We start from the raw sequence: 23979 nt of genomic DNA, 5'->3' as shown, positions 1-23979 counted from the left end.
AAAGACTTACCATTGATCAAGCTCTTTGCACTCTCTTCGCTAGCGAGTGGAGTATGGCTCCTCCTAGGTATAGCAGGTGCTGTAACTAACCTTTTTGAATAATTAGGCTGCCTTGTTTCCATAGGGTGTGTGATTTTAGGTGAATTATTCTGGAAATGTGGTTGTGAACTTGGATGCAAGAATTTGATAACTTTTTTGCAGTAAAACGTACGTTTCTATTACAATGTATTATCAAATAAGAATGTTTAATACTCGTTTCTTCTCAATTCGGTGCTTCTTGATATCCGGTTTATAAAGTCAAATCCTCTTAGTATCTTTGTTTAACTCTAGCAACTACATGTCTAACTCAGCAAATCCTTGATCCTCACTACTAAGTGAAGAAGCTAATTATCTAGATCCGTTCCAAATAAGGAGCAAAGTTGTTAATGCAAAGTCAAACAATGAAGTTCTTAGATTCAATGACACAAAGTGAAAGAAGTCTTGCACTTGTATTGGTGATGATGGCAAGAAGCTTACGACGACTCAGGGTATTTATCACGTGCACATATTCTTAGATCGCAAAATTTTAAACAGCTAGTAACCCAACCAAATTATGTACATATCTTTCAATAGTTAGAAACTTGCTTCGAATGTTATGTCTAGAGGTTATGTTTAGTTACACGGCTTTAACCGTTTGCATATATCTTAAAACTCCTATTCTTGTTGTATTTGATGAATAAATTTTAGTGAAAGAAGAAAAAGAAATTCAAAAAGAAAATCATTGAATGCAACTCCATAGGTACACCAAGTTGGGTACCTTACACTTGATAGCAGTAACATCACATTACAAGACACTTCTACATACCGCAAATCCTTCTTTGTTGTGTTAACTGCATTTGTTTTTGTTCTTTTGTTGGGATATAGCTTGGTTGCAAAACAACAAAGATCAAAACTATATCTGGTCAATCAAGCAAAACGAACATAAAAGGGCGAACTCTGATGGTAATATATCTACTATTGACTCCCAATTTCAACTGTGAGACCCTTTTGAGTAAAAAAGGAGTAATATTTGTTGAGAAATTGTGTAGTGTTATAAAACTAGTTCATAGTTGTATCTACTCTTGAATCTTTATCTTCACCATTTTGCATCTGCAGAGTCTCACATCTAATCTAAGTATCTAATCTTGGTCGAGTGCTTCTCTACATTGTATACAAGCTTGTAATTCGTAATTTTACTGATAGTGCTTACTTAATTTTCACCACTATATAAAGCCACCAAAATAAACTTTGCAACACTTTTACTTTACCTCCTTTTTCTTTCTTTCTTTCTTCCTTCAGTAGAATGCCATCAACTTACGCCGCTAATAAGTCCAAAAGCCTGCGTAGGTCCAACACCGGTTTGAAATTCAATCCATCCAAAATGATTGATACTGAAGCACAAGCTTCAAACAACCGTCTGCATTTGAAAACCCCCATTGTTTTACCCGCTTATATTCCAGAACTACACCCATCAAACAAGCAATTGAATGACACCAGTTCAGTTGTTTCATTCACCACCGCCCCTTATTACCAATTAGAGACTGCTATTCACGACACCAAAAAAGCTTCCATTGAACCCACTTATGGTAATAATCTAGATTTAGCAACAAAAAATTACAAACAACAAAAAAACACCAAATCACGTTTGTTTGTGTCAGAGAGTAAGAAGAAGTATGAGAGTCAAGTTAGATCTTTGAGACCTGATACGGATGATGTTGCAAAGTGGATGAAAGTTGCTACTACAAACACACCAACAGGATTTGGCAACACTTTTGGTAATTGTGAGGAGGAAAAAGTGTTTGTGTCATCACGTGCTAGTTTAAAAAATAAAGTTGTTGCTGGTGAGAAAAGCAAAAACTCACCATTGAGATCTAAAGCTAATGATAACTGTGATAGAGTCTCAAAACATTTGAAGAGAGAGTTAAGCGCCAAATGGTGCAACCTCATCTCAAAAACATCTTTCAGATACATTGCAAACAACACAAGTTTGCATATTAAGTTAGAAGAGGAGCACGGAAACGATTTGACCAAGAAGTGGAACAGCGAAATTGTTCAAAATACCTCATTCTGTTCCAAGAAACCCGCTGGAAATAATGATGCAGAGAAGTTGGGACTTCAACACAGGAAAGACTTATCCAGAAGAGATGGAAAGTCTGTTGATGAATTTGAAAAAACCACCACTCATCCTTTAGTTACACCTACTTCTGATGAAAAATTGATTGCTAAAAACAAATCAGTGCGAGAAACTCCATGCGCTGAGAAACTACCAGCGGTCTTGAAGAAGTTAGAAGCTGGGTCCAACAATAATGTTGTTGGTACGAAACCCTTTAAACAAGATACAAGGGTTATCAGGTTCAAGGGAGACACAATTAAATTCCCAAGAGCTTACAAGAAACAACCAGCTGTCTTGAAGAGGTTAGAAGCTGGATCCAACAGTTATTTTGTTGGTGCTAAACCCTTTGAACAACCTACCAGAGTTATTAGACTTAAGGGAGATACAACTACATTCCCAAGAGTTTACAGAAAACAACCAGCTGTCTTGACGTGTTTAGAAGCTGGATCCAACAGTTTTTTTGTTGGTGCCAAACCTTTTGATGTTGCACAAGTGGCCTCCAAGGTTATTAGATTTAAGGGAGATACAATTAAGATCCCTAGTGTCTACAAAAACCAACCAGCTGTCTTTACGTGTTTAGAAGCTGGATCCAACAGTTATTTTGTTGGAGCTAAACCTTTGAAACAACCTACCAAGGTAATCAGATTTAAGGGAGATACAATTAAAATCCCAAGAGTCTACAAGAAACAATCAGCTGTCTTGACGTGTTTAGAGGCTGGATTCGATTGTTCTGTTATCAGTCCTGATACTTCAGTGATTGAAGAACAAGTGGCCACCCCGGTTATTAAAGTCAAAGGCAATAGAATTGCATTTGATCGAGCTCGCAGTAGGGTTGAGAGCTTATTCAAGGGGAAAGTGCCCACTCATAGTGAATATGAGTTGAATGTTATTGACGATGTCTTGGAAATTAACAGCCCCAAAATTGCTGAAAAAATTGAAGCAAGTGCGCTGTTGTCCACTGACCAATCCGAGGAGCCTGCATTAGAGCTCCACAATGATGCTGGAACACCTGAAATTCCGGAAATAAACAAAGTCTTTTTGTTACTACTTGATATCGAATACAAGGAATTTTTGTTGGAACATGCCGATATTCTCCAATGCTTAGCAAAATTGGAGAACGATATACTTGAGACAGCTATTGCAGCTGGGATTTATGATGATGTTGCCACCAAAGTTACTAATGGTGCTGCCCAGCCTGAGTTGACGTCCAATGAAAAGAGAAGCAACGACTTAAATTTAATGATCAAGCTATCTCATGATGTTGCAAAGATGAAGGAGGAATTGTTGTCTGCTCACACTGAATTTATGGGTGAGCATTACCGCAGGAGAGTCACCTTAATATATGGTGATGAAGTTACAGATGAAGCAGATACAAGGATTGAAGTTGGTCCAACTGCTGGAGAAGTGGTCCCAAATAACGACAACATGAAAGATCTGATTGATCCCTCCCGTTTACCTTCGAATGAATACAAAAGTGCTGTGGATGAAGAAGATTCCCAGCCTGCTGTTGGTAAACAAACTGAATACAATATCGAGTTGAAGCTGTTTTTACATGAGCTTATTGAATTGTCGGTCATTTATTACGACGATTTACCCGAGTCTTTGAAACCACTTGTTGACGACACAGAAGAAGAAGAAGAAGAAGAAGAAGAAGAAGTGTCGAGTGGTGATGTTGAAAGCAAATCCAAAGATCTGGTTGAGTTTACTCCGCTTCGTTTACCCTCAAATGGACGCAAACGTTTTGTCCAGGGTGAAGTCGCTCAACCGTCCGTGGTAGGACCTGAAGGTCACCATGGAGATGATTTGCTACAACAAGTATAAAACACTCGGCCAGCACATTGCTATTTATATACTCCCCACTTTATGCGTTTGAAAAGGTAAAGATGGGGATGCAGCAGAAGAGGGTGCTGCCACGAAGAGGACGTAAGCCGCTTGGGATCCGACTGAGACGATGACAAACGTGTGAGTGAACAGAGATTCCCGAATGGAATAAAGACAAAATTCTAGTGTCCCTGTTAAAGACCTGGCATGAACGAGGGAGAAGATGTTGGGAGGGGATAGGTAATAAAGGGAATTGAGATATCGAAGTGGCCCTGTCTGAGGCTATCATGACTAGGGTGTTGCACTAGTTGCAGCGCCGGTGATTTTCTCGGCGGAGGGGGGCATTTAGATAAGGATTAGTACCTTTTGACCCTTGAAACTTACCAGCTGATGCTCGTATGAAGCCTAACCTATGAATCAGGAACGAAGAGGAAGTAGTTTTTTTATTTAAAAAACCACGATCTTCCAGACACAGCTATCGAGTCTGGTAATTTAAAGGGTATCGATGTTCACACTTGTCGGACTCGACTGTTGGTCCTCAGGTTGGTTTATTTGAATCTGACGGCGCATTTAATTCTGCCATTGCTATCCATAAAAATTTTTTAGTGCTGGCTTGCTCATGAAGAAAAGCTACGATATTGTTGTTGCAACAAGGACTTGAAGTAGTTGGTGTCTACTTTCAAGCATCAGCTATTATTGGAAAGACAGTTAGTGGTTTGGTGTCCACTGGTGTCTACTTCCGTGCATCAATTATTATTGAAGAGATAGTTAGTGGTTTGGTGTCCACTGGTATCAATATTTCAATTCTTGCTAATTTATATTTTTGTATTTAATTTATAACTGATGCTTTTGTAGTTCTATCTTTTCAGAGGATCTCTTTCTACATTGCAACTCTCTCTAGGAGTTGCTGGTGGGTGTGGTTGACAAGGCAATGGCTCAGTGTGATGAGAAATCATCGTTGGGTTCGGAAAGCGCAATTCGATGAAAAGGAAATCCCATGACTTGTCATCTTGTGCTCGCACTCAATGCCATCAATGAATTTCAGTCTATCTTAAGTTGTATTCCGTCAAAGGCATTCAATATATCTTTCATCAAGGCCCAAAGCTGTCAACGTGATAAGGAAATGCAATAAATTGTGAGTATGATATGAAGTGAACAAAACCATCCACTGTACTACTCCATTCAACAAAGGTAAGCAAATCAGTCATGCAAAGGTAAACTCAATACATTCCAATGACAGATGGTATCAGTCCACTTGATCCTTAAATACAGCAATATTATACTCCCGCACATGAGAGACACTAAAGCTGAGTTCATAGATCGCATCATTACAACCACAAGAATGGTTACTCATTGAACCAACGTACATGAATCGATTGGAAAACAAACGGAAAATCATCAATAATTGTCATCCTGATTATCCTGAGGATAAAGATACGAGATCATCAACTGTGTTTATGACTGATGAAGCTTATGATGCCGTGGTTGAGTTTTATGAAATGGTGATGAACTACATGTGTGACAAGTATCCCATGTATTTCCAACGTCTTGGTGACCTGAAAGTGAGGAATACAATTACTGGCAAATCATATCCTTTGGAAGGTAAAGGAATCAATGGCGTTGTATTACAAGAGTACCTTGCTGAAAACATTGAAGAGGATTTCATAATCCTACAATTGGATCCCAATGAATCTCAACTCAATCCAGAGGACCCTACCCTGAATGAGTACTTTTTCAAAGCTGGCATATTTGCCTTTGCTGCTGGATTCAACCCTTTGGATAGATTCAATAAACCATTGACTTTTATTCACGAACGCATACCAGGCTACACCACAAAATTACGTCCATCAATGAACAAATTCTTCAATCGTATACAACCACATCAATTTGTCACAAGATCAAATTGGTCATTGCAAACCCATGGCAAGTTTTACGTTGATGATAGCAACAAGGGCCACAATTTACCAGTTGATTATATTCAACAACCTTTGGATTATAACCTGTTGGATTTTGACAAGCAGGTGCATTATCGAAGTGAACGTCAAGTGTTGACGAGATTGCCTAAATCCAAAGCAATTGTATTCACAATTCGAACTTATTTATTACCATTGTCTAAAGTCAAATCAGATGCGGTTGAAGTTAGACAAAGATTGATTGGTGCTATACGGGGTTTACCTGAAGATATCTCACGGTACAAGAGAGCTGAAGAGTGGGGGCCACCCATTATAAAGTACTTGGAAGAGGATTGAGTGGCTGAGAGTATTGCACTTCATTTGATTAACATAAGATACCACTTTTTCTTCTACCATTGTAGTTTTACATCACCAATGTAGTAGAGATTCAGAATTACAACAGAGTATGAGATGTATATATAAAACCGACTTGTGGTTACAAATAAAATTAAGCAAAATACAACATATATAGCTACCACTTTCCTTCCAGCTGCGAAATTCATCATTGGCTCCGAATACTAGTTGGCCAGACTAGCATCATCACACAACTCCGAATACACAGAGGCTTTCAGTGGTGTCAACCCTTTTTCCTCCTTCATTCAACGGAACCAGGTCTCTCAAAGTGTCTGCCGAATCTTGGCTCTCCATTAGCCATCAACCAAAAATCAAACACATCATTTGGATTAGTAGGTGGTGGGGCTATTCTTGGAGGTTCCCTGGATGGTTTTAAGATAGACTTTAACACTGGGGCTCCCTTTGACTTGACTCTCTTTAACTTCAACTTTGTCAAAAGCTTTTTAAACTTAGTGAAACGAGACTTTGGTCTCCTTTGCAAGTCACCCTCATAAAAACATTCATCAGAAGTTCCCATTATTAATCCGCGCCTATCCTCATTAACTCCATCTTTAACTCTTCTCTCTTGAGTAAAGTTGTTGAAGGTCACTCGGCGTCTCAACAATGCTTCTTCGGACATGGGTGAAGGGTCAGTACTTGAATACAAGACCTCTTGAAGTGGTAAGGAAAAGAAGCCTCCTGGATGATGAATGATGGGTATGTGATCAGGAACATAGCTGCCAGGGACCATTCTAGTATCCACCTTACCAACAAAACAACGTCTTGTTGCATCAACAAAGTAACCGTAGTTGTCGTTCTCCGGACATGGGAAACGATAAAAGACTCCACTCCTTTGTGTTTCGTCGGTGGAATTTGACTCAGTAGGGGCGTCCTCACTCAACTCTGTAGCTGTAACCTCTTCTTCTGGTAATTGTTGTACAATAGTATGTTCTTCGTCCAACGTGACAGAAGGTTCAACTTCTTCCTCTTCAGTCAAAGCAGCATCCCCTTCAGCTTCTTGTAAGAAATTCACTAAATCAAATAATGACTCAAAACGGTTGTCATCAAGGGCTCGTTTAGGTCTAATTTCTGGGACACCGCAAATGTCCTCTATTAAACCAGTTCGGCATAATACTGCATTGTCAACAGTATTCGCATGATGATCAGACTTGTTTGAGTATATTTTTGTCATGGTAGTAGTATCATTAATGTTGCTTGTCATGTTGGTACTATTTGTCTTGTTGGATAAAACAGAGTCTTCAACACTCTGTTCAACGTTGGAAACTCCTTGGTGGGTTGGTAGATTGTTGTTGGTAGTAGAAACTTTCTTGGTATGGGTAGTCAGTTCCAAAGTTAACTCATCCTCTTCGTCTTCTGATGTGACTGATGAGTCGGTGGTAATGATTGGGAACTCTTCAGTGGATGATTCAGTTGGTTCAATATTAGGCTCATCCAAGTTGACTGGTGATGTCAACATAAAATCACCGTTTGGGTTGTAGTTGGGGATGATTTGTGTTAAATCAATATTTTGCAACTTAAAGATTTGGTTAAATTGCTCAGGTGTAATGTAGTTAATACTGGAAGTCATGTTTGAATGTAAAACTTGGTATTAATGGAATGTATTTGGAAAGATAAGTGGTGGAAATGGATACAATTATTTCTTTCAAATTGAAGGGTATTTATATGATTTTTGAGAATAACAAAATTGTTGCAAACTTGAATTAATCACGTGCCAATGGTCGTGTCACTCTGAACAATATACCCATACCCAAAGATGCTAATCTCCAAAGCTATCACGTAGAACCATCATAGATGAAGAGTTTCGACTCACTCCTCGGACTTCACAATGTACTAGTGCTCCTCTTACCCGACGATAGCAGTCATCACACGTCTTTTTCTTCTTTCTTGTTGGCAACTCCTTGACCCTTGCGCCCTGTTACTTTAGCGAGTCCAGACCTTGGTTCCATTTCCTAGTTTATTTGATATCCGTTGTCAAGAGGCGGTTGTCAAGTTGGATGATTTGCATGACCACATTCTACTTATATCTCATTTCAAAAGAACCAATGTTAGTCTTATTGTTGCCTTGAAACAAAAATGAGTAGGTTTTGAAATTGGTATGCTTTATATACGAATGGAATTTGAATTTGCATGACCACATTTTCTACGCTCTCCCCTTTTTCAAGGAAGCTACAACAGATCATAATTTGTTTATCACTACAAGCAATGCCCCCCTTAAGGAAATTATAGTTCTCGTAAATATCAATCGAAAACACAAAAACAATTCTTTTCCAAATCTGGCTTTTCAGCCGTACGGACAATAGAAAAGATCAAGTTGAACAGTGTTTGCTCTGACAGTGTTGAATTCAATGATGTACAGTGATGATAATAGAATACCTCATCCTTAAAATTCTTTATAAAGTAAAACATTCTCGAATTAATAAATCTAAACAAAGATACAAAACAACAACATCAATTTCTAATTGGAATAACAGCAGCATCACCAGCATCAGCAATAAGCATAGACAACACTATAATAACAGTATACAGAGTGAGTTAAACAAGTACAGTCATTGGTCTTGGAGCAATAGTCATGAATCCTTCAGCTTCTTCACCTGAGTCATCTTCACCCGAATCAGGACTTGTAAATGACTGGTTGGCCAGACCTGACATTATGCCCGACAGAGTGTGCAATGACAACAAGCTCTGAAGCTTTTCCCCGTGTATCTTGAATCCAGAAACAAATCTTCGGAGATGCACTTTGAGTTTCTTGACTGGTGTATCAGCCATCAATTTTGGATTGGGTCTCCATTCTTTGTCATCATCATCCCACAAGTCACAACGAACAGTAGTTGCATAGTTGGCTTCTTCAGTTGCATCGTTGCTGCTAACGTTTTCACCAGCATCTTCCTCATCCAGATCAATCCCCAAATGAAGAGCAACACGTCCCAGTTGAGTATCAGGTGAAAATAACGGAATCACCTCATTTGTAATGTTTTCACCAGGAATCCACCCAGTTCTCTTTAATATACTGGGTTTCTGTTCAACTTTCTCTTTTGAAGCTCTTCTATTAGATCCCCAAGACCATTTTCTTTTAAGTTTTTTGTCTCTGTTCTTCCCTTCAATGACTCTGGTGAAATCTTGACACTTGTCTTGACTAAAACGACGCACTTCCATTTTGTTATTGAACTTGACTTTGTTCTTAGAGTCATCTCCGATGTGCAAAACTGCTGGGGTATGTTTTATTGGTGGATCTGGTGGTGGTAATGGAAATGCAAAATTAATCATTTCTGCGATGGATCCCAACCCATCGCTCAACTGGTTTCCAATTTTATCAGTCTCAGATGACGCATTCTCATATTCATCCTCGCAATCATCCCAAGGGGTCGAAAATCGTCTAACTTTTTCTCAATCCCTTAATGAGAACCTCGCAAATACAACTCAGTTCACGTACGACCTTAGGCATTTGTCTATTAGACGGAAGTAACTCTAGACAACAATGTAACGTACAAGATTAAAAATGTTGTAGGTGATTGATGATAACATAGCTCTACCATCCAGCTTTGATCCATGCAAAGTCTAGATTCATCCAAATTCTCCCTAAACTTTTCAAGCCATACTTGTCATATATTTGGTACGAGATTCGTCCTGACTATACCAGCATCTGTACGTCATCGTGTTACCTACGATTCAGTTGTAGCAAGTTGGAATAATGCAGATGTCATTTTGCACTTGTTGCTGTTTGAATCAGTCATCAATGTTGGAGTGGTCACGGCCCATTGAACTGGAGTTGAGAAGGAGCAGCTCAGAATCAAAACACATGAATCCCCGTTGGATATAGATAAAAGATGTTTCAAGATTCGAATCTTTTGGTCACTTGCATTCTGGGTTCGTTATTGAGATAGTAGTTATATTCGACAGCTATTCGGTTCCACGAGCACTTGATATTGGAGTCATACACTTAGTGTAATCCCTATATCCACAGTGAAAGTACCTCATGGTAACATATAGTAATTATATGAGCTCTAGCTTTTCGATTAAATAACCCAGAATATGTTTTTGGTGTGTCGTCAAAGTATGCACATTATACTATACATTGCCTCCCCCTTGTGTTAGGTTGCGATAATTTTTTTTTTGCTGATGATTTAACATAAATTATAGTAATACATAGGTTAATACATAACTGTTCTTCTTGAAATTTGATTACTTGTGGGTTCTCTCCCTTGGGGATACTGAAGCATCAGCCTCAAACGCAATTAGGGAAAACCTTTATGCGATGCGTCATCGATACCTAATCGACTGGATGCCATCCTTAAAAGCAAGCACAATCACATCGACAGTATCCAAGCGCCCCTCCTGTCCTCTTACCCCCGCTCTCCTTCTTCCAACAAACTATAATCCATCACCCCTCAAGTCGCAACACGAACGAGGGGAAAACTTTTTTTAAATAGTTTGCCATCAAATTGTAATGATGCATATGCATATGTGTTGTTGTATATGCACACTGAACTAAAAAAGATACAAAACCGAAGAAAAAAAAAAAAACAACCCCAGAACTTGAAAAGCGTTCAAAATCATCCTTCTCATCTATAGAAATTGTTCATAATGTTGTTTGCAACCTTTTTTCCTTTCATTATTGTTCAAAACTTAAAAATCATGACTAAACTTTCTTTTTTTTTTTTTAACCCCCCTTTTTCACCAGACACTAAATGATCGAAAATCTCGATTAAAGTTGCATTTTTTTTTTCTTTAACCTCCTACTTTCAGAAGGGTTTTGTATAAATATTTGATGATGCTTGTTGATTTTTTGAATGATCATCATGATAAGAATTTCTTTGGTCACCAGTGGTTGTTGCAGCATTCCCACTATTACTACTACTACCAGTATGCTCCTCGTCAATACCAACAACATTACTCAATTTTTTCTTTCTTTGTTGTTCTCTTTGTTCAATTGTCTTATCAGTCAACTTCTTCTCCTTTAAAGCTTCTTTAATCAGTTCTTCACTAACGCCAAAACTAGCAGGATTCAGCCAAAATAACACTCGAACCATTTCTCGAACTTCAAAGTCATTGAAATTCTTGTTTGTTGATTTGTTCAATTCAGATGCAATATATCTCCATTTTTCAAATTCGGCTGGGTCTAGTAAATTGCGCAAAAAAATCTTGTCATTATTGTCCCAGGCACTTGAATTATTATTACCTTGTTGTCCAACAATAACTTGATATCTATTTCTAGCAGTAAGATACGACCCAACACCAGTGATTTCAGCAATTTCAACCCAACTTTTCCCCTTTCTTTTTAAACTAACAATCAAGTCATCCTGTTCAGGAGTAAATTTGGATTTCCTCTTGGCTCTTTTCGCTGTAGATGAGACTGTAATATCAGGACGAACGGGTGCTTTTGACAACGGAGGATGAGGAAGAATGCTTTGTAACCGTTCAGGAAAATTGGGCAAGATGACTAACTCATGTGTTTCAACTGGACTAGCAGCAGCAGCCGCTGATGCTGCCCCTTTCGCTTTGCGTTCCTTTTGGGAAGAAGAAGTGGTTGGTGACGTTGATGACACTGAGGGATTTTTCACAGGTACATAATACTCTGGTTGGTGCGAGGGTTGCTGTTGTTGAAGTGGCAACTGCGGACGTGGTTGATAATTTGAAGGTATGGCTTGGTACATGTAGTTGCTGGCGTCATAAAACAGTGGTTGAGGGTGTTGCAAGTGTTGTGAGAATTGTTGGTGAAGTTGCTGTTGCTGCTGCTGATGTTGTTGCTGCTGCTGTTGTTGCAGTGGTGGCATTTGTCCTTGGTTATTATGAGGTGGCATCTGTTGAAAATATTGTAGTTGTGATTGCACTGAATAAGTGTGGGAGCTTGGTTGTTGGAATGGTTGATTAAATTGACTATGTTGATTCGGTTGCTGTTGCTGTTGTTGTTGAGGTTTACTATTCGTGGGCTGTTGAGTTAGATATTGGTTCTGGAAAATCTGATTTGAATTCTGGTGCAATTGCCGTTGTTGCGAGTGTTGTGATAGTTGTACAGGCCTATTAGTAGGATTAAAGTTACTAGTGTTTGTAAAGTTGTTAGATGTCAGCTTTTGTTGTGCTGGTATGGCCTGTGGTTGTGAGTGTGCTTGTGGGGTTAGTTTCGAAACTTGTCTTGGACGTAAATTATTGAAATGTTGTGAGTACTGTTGTGTATTGTCTGGCTGTAGTTCCAAATGTTGTTGTATCTGACTCTGTTGTTGTTGATTAAGATCTTGCTGATTCTGCTGCTGCTGCTGCTGCTGTTGTTGTTGTTGCCGCTGCTGTTGCTGTAGCTCTTGCGGTTGTAATATTGAATTTGATCTTGACTGGGGTTGTGGTAACATATTTAAATAAAATAGTTAAATGGTGAATATATATGCTTGGCTGTTAAATAATATTTGAATCGTACGTGATATTATATCTTTGGGGGGAAATGGCTCTTACACCACCAAGTTTTTTACTGGCCAAATATAATAAACCAGAAAAAGATGGAAATATAATAACTCCTTCGAATGAACTGATTATTTTTAAAATCACTCAATTCAGTCTTTCTTGGGTTATTTCTTCTATAATATTATATTTCTTTTCCAATTTCTTTCAGTGGTTTTTTTGATGATCCAAAAGAATTGGAACAAGTTGTCGCTCTTTGCTTTTTTTATTGGGAAGAATGACCTCGGTGACTGACTCTTTGTTGACAGGTTTAGACTTGACCCCTTAGTTTAAGCCGTGGTTCCCTCGGTATACAATTCCTGTTCCTTTCGGTTGTGCTTTTCTAGCCTTTTTTTTTTAAGTTTTTTTTTTGTTTTTGGAATTTCGCCTCTGTTGTGGTCTTAACTCTAATCCCCTTTCGTGATTACGTCGTTATTTTTTATGAAAAAGTGTAATTGACAGATTATAGTATGTGGTTTAATGTGGTTTAATGTGGTTTAATGTGGTTTAATGTGGTGATCTACTGTGAAAGTGGTGTAAATGTGCTTCGATGCAAGTGCTTTTTTCGATTTGCTTTAAGAAAAAGTCACCCAAGGGCTAGAATAGATGAATTACTGATTCTATATTGAAGCATACACAGACCAATGCAAATGGAAACTGTTGCTGTGGAACGTGACACGAGTGGATGATGTTTCTCTCAATCTCTTTTGTCTTTTGATATCTCTGTTTCACTTTGTGGAAGAAGGTAAACAGTTGAATGCTATGGGGAGGGGGATTGAGGAGACAATTGGATGTGTGTCTCCCAGTCGTGTTGTTTTACTCCTTCAATAATGTCTGTGCCTGCTTTACGAACACTCTCTCAATCTCTCAATCTGAGCCAGTCCGTTTCCCTGTGTTGCACTCTCTATTGCCTATATTACTTGATAATTTCGCAATAAAAGACTTGCAAAGCAATAGGTCAAACGTAAAATAGGTTATGGAAAGTTTGATTGATTAAGGAGGTTTTTAGGTTTGACATTGAAACAGTGAGAAAAAAATATTCAAGTTCGTGATCAAAAGCTGTTCAATCAATTGAAGCATATAGGAATTCCGAATGGTACACAAAATGTTAAAAACAACAATACAATATTATAAATATTACTAAATCCTGTTTTACAAAGTGCACAAAGTGCACAAAGTAAGACTATAATACTTATTAATAGCAAAAACAAAATAATAATAACAGTTTAACATAGTAACAATAGAATTCTTGTTAATTCTGAGACATTTTCTCTTTTATGTTTATATTACTTTTATGAGACAAAGTTGCCATACACAAGAACAAAAGGGTAAAAAGAAAGTGGTGCTTACAAAAAACTATCCAGATCACTCAATCAGAGATATACATTAGATATATATATATTATTTGATAAGAAGACAATGTGTGATTACATTGAGATTTTAAGCTAAAACCAAAAACTAGTACCTTGGTAAATATAGTTCCCCCAATTTACCCCACCTGCATTCTCCTTACGTAAAGATTTACTCATATTATTCTTTCTGTATGTAGTACAATGAACGCGCTGTTAAATACTTTACTTTGGTAAAACTATGTATGTGCATATATAATAATGAATTATTATATTTGTATGCACGTGGGTTTATATGTATGTTGCAGACTCCTTATTGTTTTGGTTTGAGACATTGTTATTACGCAAAAAGCTGTGTCTTATCCTCGGATAGAGAGTATGCTGTGACATCTGGTGTATGAATTATACTATATAATGATAAATAATATTTCCAAAAGTACACGAAAAAATATTATATATACCAATTGTACAGTAATAATAATAATAATAATAATAATAATAATAATAATAATACATTATACATACTAAATTATAACTGTTTCTTGTGTACTGTTAACAACAACAATCTCTAACTCTCTTTATAGTCATTTGCCACCTCTCACTATCTTGTAACTTGGTAGAATACTCATTATACATAGTTTATATATTTTTTTTATTTTAATATTTATTTTGTAATTTGCGCTTTTTTTAAATACCCCCTTCTTTTCTCTTTTTTTGTTTTATTTTTTTTTTTTACCCTGTCCAAACAAGGACGTTCCGGAAATGTGTCAGTTCTCTTTGTATTATGCGTTGTCTATATATTAGTATTACGATCAAGATTAATATGGATAAATCTCTCGGGTATACTTGCTGAAAAGTTTTCAACAAGACAAAAGAAAAAAAAAAAAAAATAAAGAGACAGAGAGAGAGATAGAGATAGAGTGAGAAACAAACATTATTTTTTTGTCTGTCTGTTTCTGATTTTCTGCCTAATTTCTGTCTGATTTTTACTTGTTGACGCGACACAAAACAAAAAAAAAGAAACAGAACAAAATTTCAGTTCATTAAAAACCTTATTTTTATAACAACAACGACAACAACAAAAGGGTATATAATCATTTATTGTTTATTTAATCCGTTTTGCAGCTAAAATAAAGATACAAAATTCTCATTTGCCACGTAGTACTTTCATTTTTTTCTTTTTTAATATTTATTTTACTTTAAAAGGTAAGTGAACGGAAGGACTCAAACATTCCAACGACCACACGCATTCTTTGAACTTCGAAGATAAAAGGAGGGGAGCTTAGAGAATGATACAAAGGAACCTTAGTGGCTAATTTCTTTGACATCTTTCGAAGATGTCAATCATGAAACTAAATTTATCTTTTTCCTTCTTTCTGTATCTCATATTGCATCCGCTGGAGATTTAGGCTTCGGCTACTGTGGTTACAATAAAAAAAAAAAAAAAGAAAAAGAAAAAAGAGTGAGTTTAAAATTGGTTTGTTTGCACTACTTTTTTCTGTTGCATACAGCATACACAAAGTTGACTATGCATCTTTTTATACTGTGTAGACACAAAACTACTGTATTAGTGTCCTCAAAGGTGACACTGACAGTATAACACATACTCGTCTCTACTAGCCACATACAATTGGTACACCAACCACACCAGTACTTATCCGATATACCGATGATAGTAGCCATTCCTGACTTCTTCGGGTGAACCAGCAATATGTCATCTTCAAGTCTCATAAACACAAGATATCTAACTTTGCTGAGATTAGGGAGGGCCATATTTTTTAGATCCGATCCCATAATCTACCATGGTGGAAAAAGCTCATTCTGATTTAAGAGTCATATCAAGATCCGGCCCTTTTTTTGTACACTACACATGCATCTTTTTCGCTTACTCGGTGATGGATCTTAATTATTTTTAAACTTTGCTTTGTTTAGTATGTTGTTGCAAAATTAAAAAAGTATAAAAATAAAGAAGACTAAACTTTAAATTAAGTTCACAAGGTAACAAATTCTCTGAATCACCTGTAGCGGAAGTAGGAATGCCAAAATTGTTCATGGCCTCTACCTCTGGGCTACCAGCGTGCTGTTACAAGCTTGCACGCCTACGCAATCTGTGGTATCACGATTGTGCATGTGGGGAGAAAGGGGGACATAAAAAAATTTAATTAGTACTCTAACTCTTTGACTGGGGCGTGTTAAATTGTGGTTTATACCTGTGCAGGAAACGAAAGGTGCCGTTGTAGTGCTCAGTCTAGAGTCTCCTTCATCCTTGACAATGAGGTTGAGTAAATTTTTTTTTTTTTTTGCCTCATACAATAGAATCAAAAAAAGGGATACCCCATTCAACTCCACCCTTACTGCTGATTGCAACAAACAGCTCATCAGATCAAAGGGTTATGGCATAACAGCAATGATTTATCTGCTTATAGCTTTTCACGGGCTCCGGCAGCATCACCTTCGCAAGACCAACAAATAGCAACAAAATCAAATCCCGAAAAGTCTACACGCAACCATTCATTCAATTTCCTCGAACATACATTTGAGTGTCGATTGATAGATACGTTTCTTTATCAGAAGAAGAAGAAGAGGAAGAAGAAAGAGGCTGCGTCATACCGAGTACACTCTCGAAGATTTGCAAGTACTACCACGGAATAGCCTTAATCACAAAATGTCAATGTGAAGTTTGCTGGTTGACTCAACTTCAACCACTTCTGATTCCAACGAGCAAACAAAGGTATACAACTTAAACGACAGCAGAAGCGAAACGTTAGTTACAGCTCGGTACAATTGGCCCGATGGCTTTTGTCATCTAAAATTTGTCTCCAATGAGCATTTTTTACTGACAAAGAGTGGGCTGCTTTACCTGCAATGTTATATATATCATCAACCAATCTATCTCAGATCGACGGTATCGAGCTTCTTGGGAGTTGCATTCACCATCAATATCAAAAGGCTGAGAGTAGAAAGAGAGATAATCACGCCAAGAGAGAGGAGAATAAGAGTCAGGATATAAACAACAAGATAAATATAGCATAGAATTGAAATAAAATACTGACGGGCACCACTCCACCAAATATCTTTCCAACAGTTAATAGACTTTTGAACGTTAAGCAGCATGAAGTAACACTTTGTAATTGAACAACCTCTTCAACTCGTACTTTCAATAGAACAACCTCTTCAACACGTACTGTCAATGGAACAACCTCTTCAACACCTCTTCTCGACCCGGTTCAAATTTCAACAAACTCTCAAGTAAAACATATGTCAACAATGGACTTTCTCATCGTTAGACTTGCTAACTGTATTCAGAAGATAAAATCTTTTTCTTCTTCCAGGACTCAAATCCAGCTTCATATGAGCATATATTGAACTGGTTCAAGGATCAGAAAAGGAAATCCGTATTCAAATGTCCCCCCGAATAGTCTTTAATGAGGAAATCATCAACACTACATTAAATGCAGCGCTCTAATTATGATAACCTCAGACCAGGAGACACCTGAGCGATTTTTCTATCGTCTCCTATTCCCCGTCAACTATAATTCGCTCTCTTGTTGGCTTGCTCTGAACAGCTAGATCTAACTCCGCTTTTCTCCATTGTCATAATCCATTGTCTCCAAAATGTTCTATAATCAAGAATGTCTCCATTCAACCACCACTTTGTTGAGTCCTCATAGATCCAATTCCCTTTGGGATTTTGAACCCAACGACCTGTTGCTTGCGCTGCCGCAATCTGCTCACTTTTCATTTTCTCATGAGCAAGTTGATGTATAGTCGGTCTTTTTGAGTAATTGGCCCTGTTCTTTCTTGGTTTGTAATGATCGTTGGTGAAACCACGCAGGCCAAAAAATTGACCAGTTTGAGGGTCAATATCTAATTTTTCATCAGTAGGTGGTGGCCGATAAGAGTCAAGGTTTTCAATATCCTCTTCTTCGGGTTCCTCAGCGAGTGTAGCATCACTTCTTGGGCCATCTTGCTCATCATTTATCAAACTTGGAGTCGCATTATATCCTGTCGATGGCCGACCAACACATCTTTTCAACAACAGCTGGGCATTTTCAGTAGCATCACCTTCTTCTCTTCCTGATACATCACCTTCTTCTGTGACAGCTGCATTTCCTTCATTTTCTAACAACTGAGGTACTGGTTCTTCTTTCCTCTTGTGATCATAACGTTCAACTATGAAACACTCATTGGTGTCGGCAAATCGGACTTTGCTTGTTTTCCGACGGAAAGTTTTCTTGAAACTAGCTTTAACAGCATCAAAAGCTTTATGCCAGTGTTTCAGTTGTACTTTCCTTTTCGCGCCAGTGACACTATCTGCAGTATCATCACGAATTTTAATAATGGGTTTCAAAACCAATGGGGCTACTTCAGTGTCTTCAACCTCTGCTTGTTTAGGTAAATCACATCCAGCACCAGTAACATCTTCAGTAGCTTTATCTGCATCACTTGCAGGCTCGGTCAGGACATTCTTCTTTCTCTTTGATGATGACCGTCTCTTTCCGTGTTTCTTCTTTTGGCGCTTGCGTTTGGAAACATCCACCAAAACTTCTAACTCCTCAGCTCCACAACTTACTTTTGGTGTACCAACAATGGGACTAGTTGCATCAGCTTCCCGAGTGCGCTTTTAAAAGGCTTAATCAACTTCTTCAAAACTTTCATCACTTTGGTTTTCCTCTTCAGTCCGTTAACTTTAGTTGCAACATCTGCATCTTCAGCGTTCAATGGTGGAGTATCAGCAGCTGGCAGTTCTAGAACCGCATCTAACCTTGTCAATTCGGGTTGTTCTCCTTCTGGTTCACGTGCATCTAAAGCAGTGTTATTTTCTTGTTCATTATTATTGTTGACAGCACTTACATCAACTTCATTGACTGTGGTCTCGTTTTCAGTGTTTGGATTACTGCATGTGCCTTCATTGCTGGTGGACTCATTTCCATTGCTGATATTGTTTCCCAATTTTGTATCTTCTTCATCTTTGTAATCATCAGCATCAAATAACACCTCCACTTCCCCCGTTGTTTCAAATGGGACCCATTTACGTTTCCTCTGGAATAAATTCTTCAACTTTGCCTTAAAAGGGGACTTTTGCTTTCCAACTGACTCATTAATCTCATCTGATTTTGGTTTCTGTTTCCTCAACGTGACAAATCTGATCCACTTTTGATTCCATTTTGTATTTTCTTTTCCTTTTGGTTTATTCAAGTAAGATTCATCTTCAATTATGGATTCATTAGGGACATTCTCACACTGGTTCAGACTGGTTTCCTCATTCTTCTCAACATCTTCATCTTCATCTTTTGTTTCCTTTTCCTTCTGGTTGTTATGTGATAGAGATAATTTTTCCAACAGAGATTCACCAATTGCTTTCAACTTCACCACTTCCTTTTTGACATTTGTTTTAGCATCCACTTTCACTTCACTATTTGTTGATTGATTCAGTTCATTTTTAATTCCAGCATCCAATCTTGTTTCAACATTTGGTAATCTATCATCAATGCATAGTTTCTTCAATTTGCTTCCTTGACCATGTGGTTTGTCTAACTTCCTCACTCGATTCTCCTCAACTTTCGTGACTTCAACTTTCTTAAATTCAACTTGTTTACCTTCAACTTGCTTGACTTTAACTTTGTTATATTCAGCTTTCTCAACTTCAGCATTCTTAACTTCAACTTTCGGGTCCTCAACATTTTTAACTTCAACTTTCGTTTCCTCAATTTGTTCAACTTCAACTTGCTTGGTTTCAACTTGTTCAACTTTCACTTCTTCAACTTTCAATTGTTCAACTTCAACTTTCTTAACTTCATCTTTAACTTGCTCATCTTCAACTTGTTCAACTTTCACTCGTTCAACTTCAACGTTTTTATCTTCAACTTTGGTATTTTCAATCTTCTTGTCTCCAACTTTTTCATTGTCAACTTTGACTTCAACTTCAACTTTAATTTCATCTTCAACTTTAACTTCAACTTTAACTTCAACTTTATCTTCATCTTCATCTTCAATCTCCTTGTCTTCAACTTTATCTTCAATACTTTTCAAATTCAATTGTTCAAAATCATGGATAAGACTACTGACGGAGTCAATAGCTTCAATACTTCTCATATTCAATTGTTCAAATTGTTGTATAAGACCGTTCATGCGGTCAATTGCCGCTCTTTCATTATCATCATTCACAGCAGCCAACTTTGATTCAAAATTAGGGAATCTGTCATCAATACGCAGCTTCTCCCATCTTCTTTTCAAGCGTGATTGATCATCTTCATTTAATAACCAAAAACAATTGGGAATGGTAGGTTTAGGTTGCATGTCTTCATAGGTTGTCAAACTCAATTGTTCAAATTCTTGAGTGAGATTGTAAATAGGGTTTCTTGCTGCATTTGTGGTCTTTCTGTTTGCAGCTCTTTCCAACAATGTCAATGGTCTTGGGATTGAAGCAAGAGGATAGGTGCGTTCTCTTGCATCTTTACTTGACTCTAATATGGTAATTGGTTTCTTGGTTGGTAACATGATTTTCTTGCTCATATTCAGGTGTTGAGCTAAGTTGTACATCCTCATCAAGTTGGCTTCTTCGTTAGTGGCTTGGTGGAAGTTTTCCAACATTGAATTGGAGGCGATGGCACGTGGTGGTTGTTGCTTTAAATGGTATGTGGCATACAACGGCATGTTACTTGGAATAATGGTATGGAAAGAAAGAAGGAAAGAAAGGGTAAACAAGTTATGGGGTTTTTGTGGATATACTTTTTTTTGAGGGGTTTTATGGCATTCAGCATATCAAAAAAAATAGACAGAAAACAACTAAGATGAAAGATATTAGTGATTGACGTTTAGTTCTGATCTCTCTGGATTGCTTCAATAGACTGTATAGCGATAAACATATATACATTGTATCGTATCTTTGATTGTTCTATTGGTTCTTGTATCTGGATCTCCTTTTGCAACACAATCTTAATTCTAGATCATGCACCAAATCTGGAACTGGATCTGTTATGAAGCACTCTGTAGCATATAGTTATGCGATTGTATGAGATTGATTACTAGTTTAGTTGCATGGCTTCGATATTGGGTGTTTTGAATAAGTAGTGAACTGGTTGTTAGTGAAAGCTCACCAAAATACATTTTTACAACCACATTGTAGTTACTTACGTTTACAACTTGTATTGCTATTCTTGACATCTCTGGTATCATTTTAAGGAAATATAAAATTGAACAAAACTATAGGCATGCAACGGGTCAGATTATTAATAGAGTACGGTTTCCATGTTGGCAAGTTGTAGCATGCACTATATCTTGTGGCAATACATTACACATTTGTGTGATTAACTACTGCTTGAGGATTGGATCGTATAAATGAGATCACGTGATTGCAATTAACTCTTCAAATAAAAAATATTATCTACACCCACCGTCCTGGGCCAACAAGTTCAAGCTGATTCAAAATGAATATCTCATTCTCTCCAGTAGCTTCCTTTTCTGTTTCATGATCTTTGAACTGATTCAAAAGTTGGTATCAACAAATTTTCTCTGGCACACAATCTTTGGTGGTTTCTTCGACTTGCTGATTATCAATGGCCAATAAACTCTGTTTTGGAGGAGATTCGGGGGTGACATGAGTGAATGATGTGGCTGTTGTAGTGTTAGAAGCAGCTGGTTTCGTCTTCGTTGTAGTGATACCGGGATCAACACACATGGTGGTGTCTGTGGTGTCTGTGGTGTTTGGTTTGGTGGGACCTGTTTGCTTCAATTGATCAATCATTTTGACTACATGTTTGGGCCATCCTAGTGGTTTGGCTAAATTTGAATCAGGACCAACAGTAAACTGTTTGACAAGTAAAACCAGATTTGGTAACGATTCGGGAATTGATAATTGCCTGGTGATGGTGGCAGTGGTGGTGGTGGTGATGGTGGCAGTGGTGGTGGTGGTGGTGGTGGTGGTGGTGGTGGCGACGGCAATGGTGGTGGTGATGGTGGTAGTGGTGATGACGGTGGATCCTCGCAGACTGGAACGTAACTTGGAAGGGTGAGAGGATAACATGATAGTGGAGAAGATTGTGGGATTTTTGTTGCCACTTTTTTAGGAGCTTTTGGCTATTTTCAGAGAATATCAATAATTCCGTTCCATGATACAGATTGTGAGAAATGTATTAAGCAGTATATAAGAAGTATGATAATATCGAAATGAACTTGTTGCTAAACAGGGTATGTAGCTATTAAGATGTATTTGCTTGTCAACAGGTAGGTGTCACCGAACACATTAAATGAGTAGAAAAACAATGAACAGCCACCTACAGCTTAACATAGGCTTGTATACAGACATCTAAATGTATTGCTTTCACCACACGCTCAATCCACTCTCTATACATTGTTCTTGTTATAATACTGGATATCGAATTTTGATGTGGTATATTTTATGCGTGCACCGAGGAGAAAAAGCCGAGTTTTGCAACCAAATTGGCCTCCATACGCACGCGCACTCACCAATGAGGAGTCAATACAAATGGCGATACAGCGACGGTGATACTCTTGAACCAGTCTGTTCACTCAAGTTGAGCGTCTCTGAGACCTCTTTTATGATGCAGTGCACTAAAAAGATTTTGTTGGTTCGTGTCACAGCTGTTAAAGAAAGACCAGATGTGTTTGACTTTTGTGCCTCTGTCAGCTAGAAATATTTCATTTAGTTGCTGTGATTTTAATTACGCAAGCATTTTAGCAACCGTAGCTTCAAGCGATTGGATAAAATTGCATGGATTAGCCCATTAGGCCTTTTCATACCCCATTTGCAATCCTGGATGTTCCTTTTGCTCTTGTAGCAACTGAAAAAGAAGCATTTGTATTTCTCAATGTTATCGGACTTGCCAGATGTCAGTCCTACATTTCGTTATTATCATATTGCTCTCACAAAGAAGCTACTTAGCAGTTGTAGCTTGTCCAATTGAGTTGATTGTAGGTTCTCCTGTAATTTCCTTGCACCCCTCGAAGTTGTGTTATGTTCCACTTATGAAACTATTGTTTCAATGCGGTTTCAATGCGGTTGAACTGGGCTTTTTGATACATCTAAATATATAATGAAAAGCTCTTTAGCATGGCCCCTACATATCAATAAGTAGTCCATTTTATGATGCCCTTCCAACAACTTTTCAATGCAAACACAAAATTGTAGCCATTAAGTCATATTTTTCGTACTTGCTTTGAGATGTAAATGCTCTCTTTGAAACTTCCCGTAGGCATTACCACCTTGTAGCAATACCGAGCGTGCATGGTGACAACTTGAGAAGTTAACCACTTCCGATATCGATCAATATACGCACCCAACCACTACATTCAATAACGCTATTACCTCCATGCGCAATCATTGAAGAGTAGCAAGCATGAATTAAGTATAGTTCCATCCTCTCCAAGAACTAGCATTTATTAACACCATTCAAGTCTTTCCAAAAAAATGTGGGGAGGGGATGATTCGTAATTTGAGTCGTATTTTGATTCTCTCACGACCATTTAAGCAAATACTGCTTATTTATGTGCAACGAGGAGTATGTTTTGTTCTCTGTATTTGTATCAGGAGGTGGTGGGCGTGAAGAACATTCTTCTACATAATTCGTAAAAGATATTTAAATATTGTGGTTGAGATTGGAGATCTTGCGCAAGAGAATAATTGCGGCTTTCACACCACACGTACACACACACACACATTAAATGTCGTTTAAAAAGAGGATACAACACTTCTTTTTTATAGGGCTTAGTATCAGGCTATACTATTGGGTATTTTACTGATAGTAAATTCTGCTATTAGGTAGTGATTTATGTGTATATGTCATAGTGGGTTTGTATAAACTTAAATTGAATTTTTCCATTTTTCTGTTCTATATGCAGTACCATTAATGTACTGAAAATTTTTCAAAAAATTCATTGTCTCACTATGTCAGCAGTACAGTAGTTAAAGAAAGAAAGAAGCAAA

At 37.7% G+C, this 23979-nt stretch overlaps 7 protein-coding genes across 7 annotated transcripts; 2 read left to right on the top strand and 5 right to left on the bottom strand. All coding sequences in view use genetic code 12, as the record gives it.

The window, feature by feature from the left end:
* Positions 1–1321: 1321 nt before the first annotated feature.
* On the top strand, positions 1322–3952 carry I9W82_003160 (uncharacterized protein; the record flags this gene model as incomplete). The annotated part of the gene is made up of 1 exon (XM_067692096.1): positions 1322–3952. The coding sequence occupies one exon, from the start codon at positions 1322–1324 to the stop codon at positions 3950–3952; it is 2631 nt and encodes an 876-aa protein (XP_067548509.1).
* Positions 3953–4342: 390 nt separating this feature from the next.
* On the top strand, positions 4343–6201 carry HRQ2 (Hrq2p; the record flags this gene model as incomplete). The annotated part of the gene is made up of 2 exons (XM_067692094.1): positions 4343–4348; positions 5272–6201. 2 exons carry the CDS (start codon positions 4343–4345, stop codon positions 6199–6201), a joined length of 936 nt encoding a protein of 311 aa, XP_067548508.1.
* A 298-nt stretch (positions 6202–6499) lies between these two features.
* Positions 6500–7825, bottom strand: I9W82_003158 (uncharacterized protein; the record flags this gene model as incomplete). Its single annotated transcript, XM_067692093.1, has 1 exon — positions 6500–7825. One exon carries the CDS (start codon positions 7823–7825, stop codon positions 6500–6502), a length of 1326 nt encoding a protein of 441 aa, XP_067548507.1.
* Positions 7826–8790: 965 nt separating this feature from the next.
* Positions 8791–9861, bottom strand: I9W82_003157 (uncharacterized protein; the record flags this gene model as incomplete). Its single annotated transcript, XM_067692092.1, has 2 exons — positions 8791–9641; positions 9855–9861. The coding sequence occupies 2 exons, from the start codon at positions 9859–9861 to the stop codon at positions 8791–8793; spliced, it is 858 nt and encodes a 285-aa protein (XP_067548506.1).
* Positions 9862–10997: 1136 nt separating this feature from the next.
* AAF1 (C2H2-type transcription factor AAF1) lies at positions 10998–12599 on the bottom strand (the record flags this gene model as incomplete). The annotated part of the gene is made up of 1 exon (XM_067692091.1): positions 10998–12599. One exon carries the CDS (start codon positions 12597–12599, stop codon positions 10998–11000), a length of 1602 nt encoding a protein of 533 aa, XP_067548505.1.
* A 4960-nt stretch (positions 12600–17559) lies between these two features.
* I9W82_003155 (uncharacterized protein) lies at positions 17560–20690 on the bottom strand (the record flags this gene model as incomplete). Its single annotated transcript, XM_067692090.1, has 2 exons — positions 17560–18526; positions 18607–20690. The coding sequence occupies 2 exons, from the start codon at positions 20688–20690 to the stop codon at positions 17560–17562; spliced, it is 3051 nt and encodes a 1016-aa protein (XP_067548504.1).
* Positions 20691–21534: 844 nt separating this feature from the next.
* On the bottom strand, positions 21535–22059 carry I9W82_003154 (uncharacterized protein; the record flags this gene model as incomplete). The annotated part of the gene is made up of 1 exon (XM_067692089.1): positions 21535–22059. The coding sequence occupies one exon, from the start codon at positions 22057–22059 to the stop codon at positions 21535–21537; it is 525 nt and encodes a 174-aa protein (XP_067548503.1).
* Between the last annotated feature and the right edge of the window lie 1920 nt (positions 22060–23979).

Source organism: Candida metapsilosis, assembly GCF_017655625.1.
Source record: "Candida metapsilosis strain BP57 chromosome Unknown scaffold3, whole genome shotgun sequence".
Taxonomy (NCBI): Eukaryota; Fungi; Ascomycota; class Pichiomycetes; order Serinales; family Debaryomycetaceae; genus Lodderomyces; species Lodderomyces metapsilosis.
Note: the sequence above shows the minus strand (reverse complement) of the source record. Positions and strands in the feature narration are given on the sequence as shown.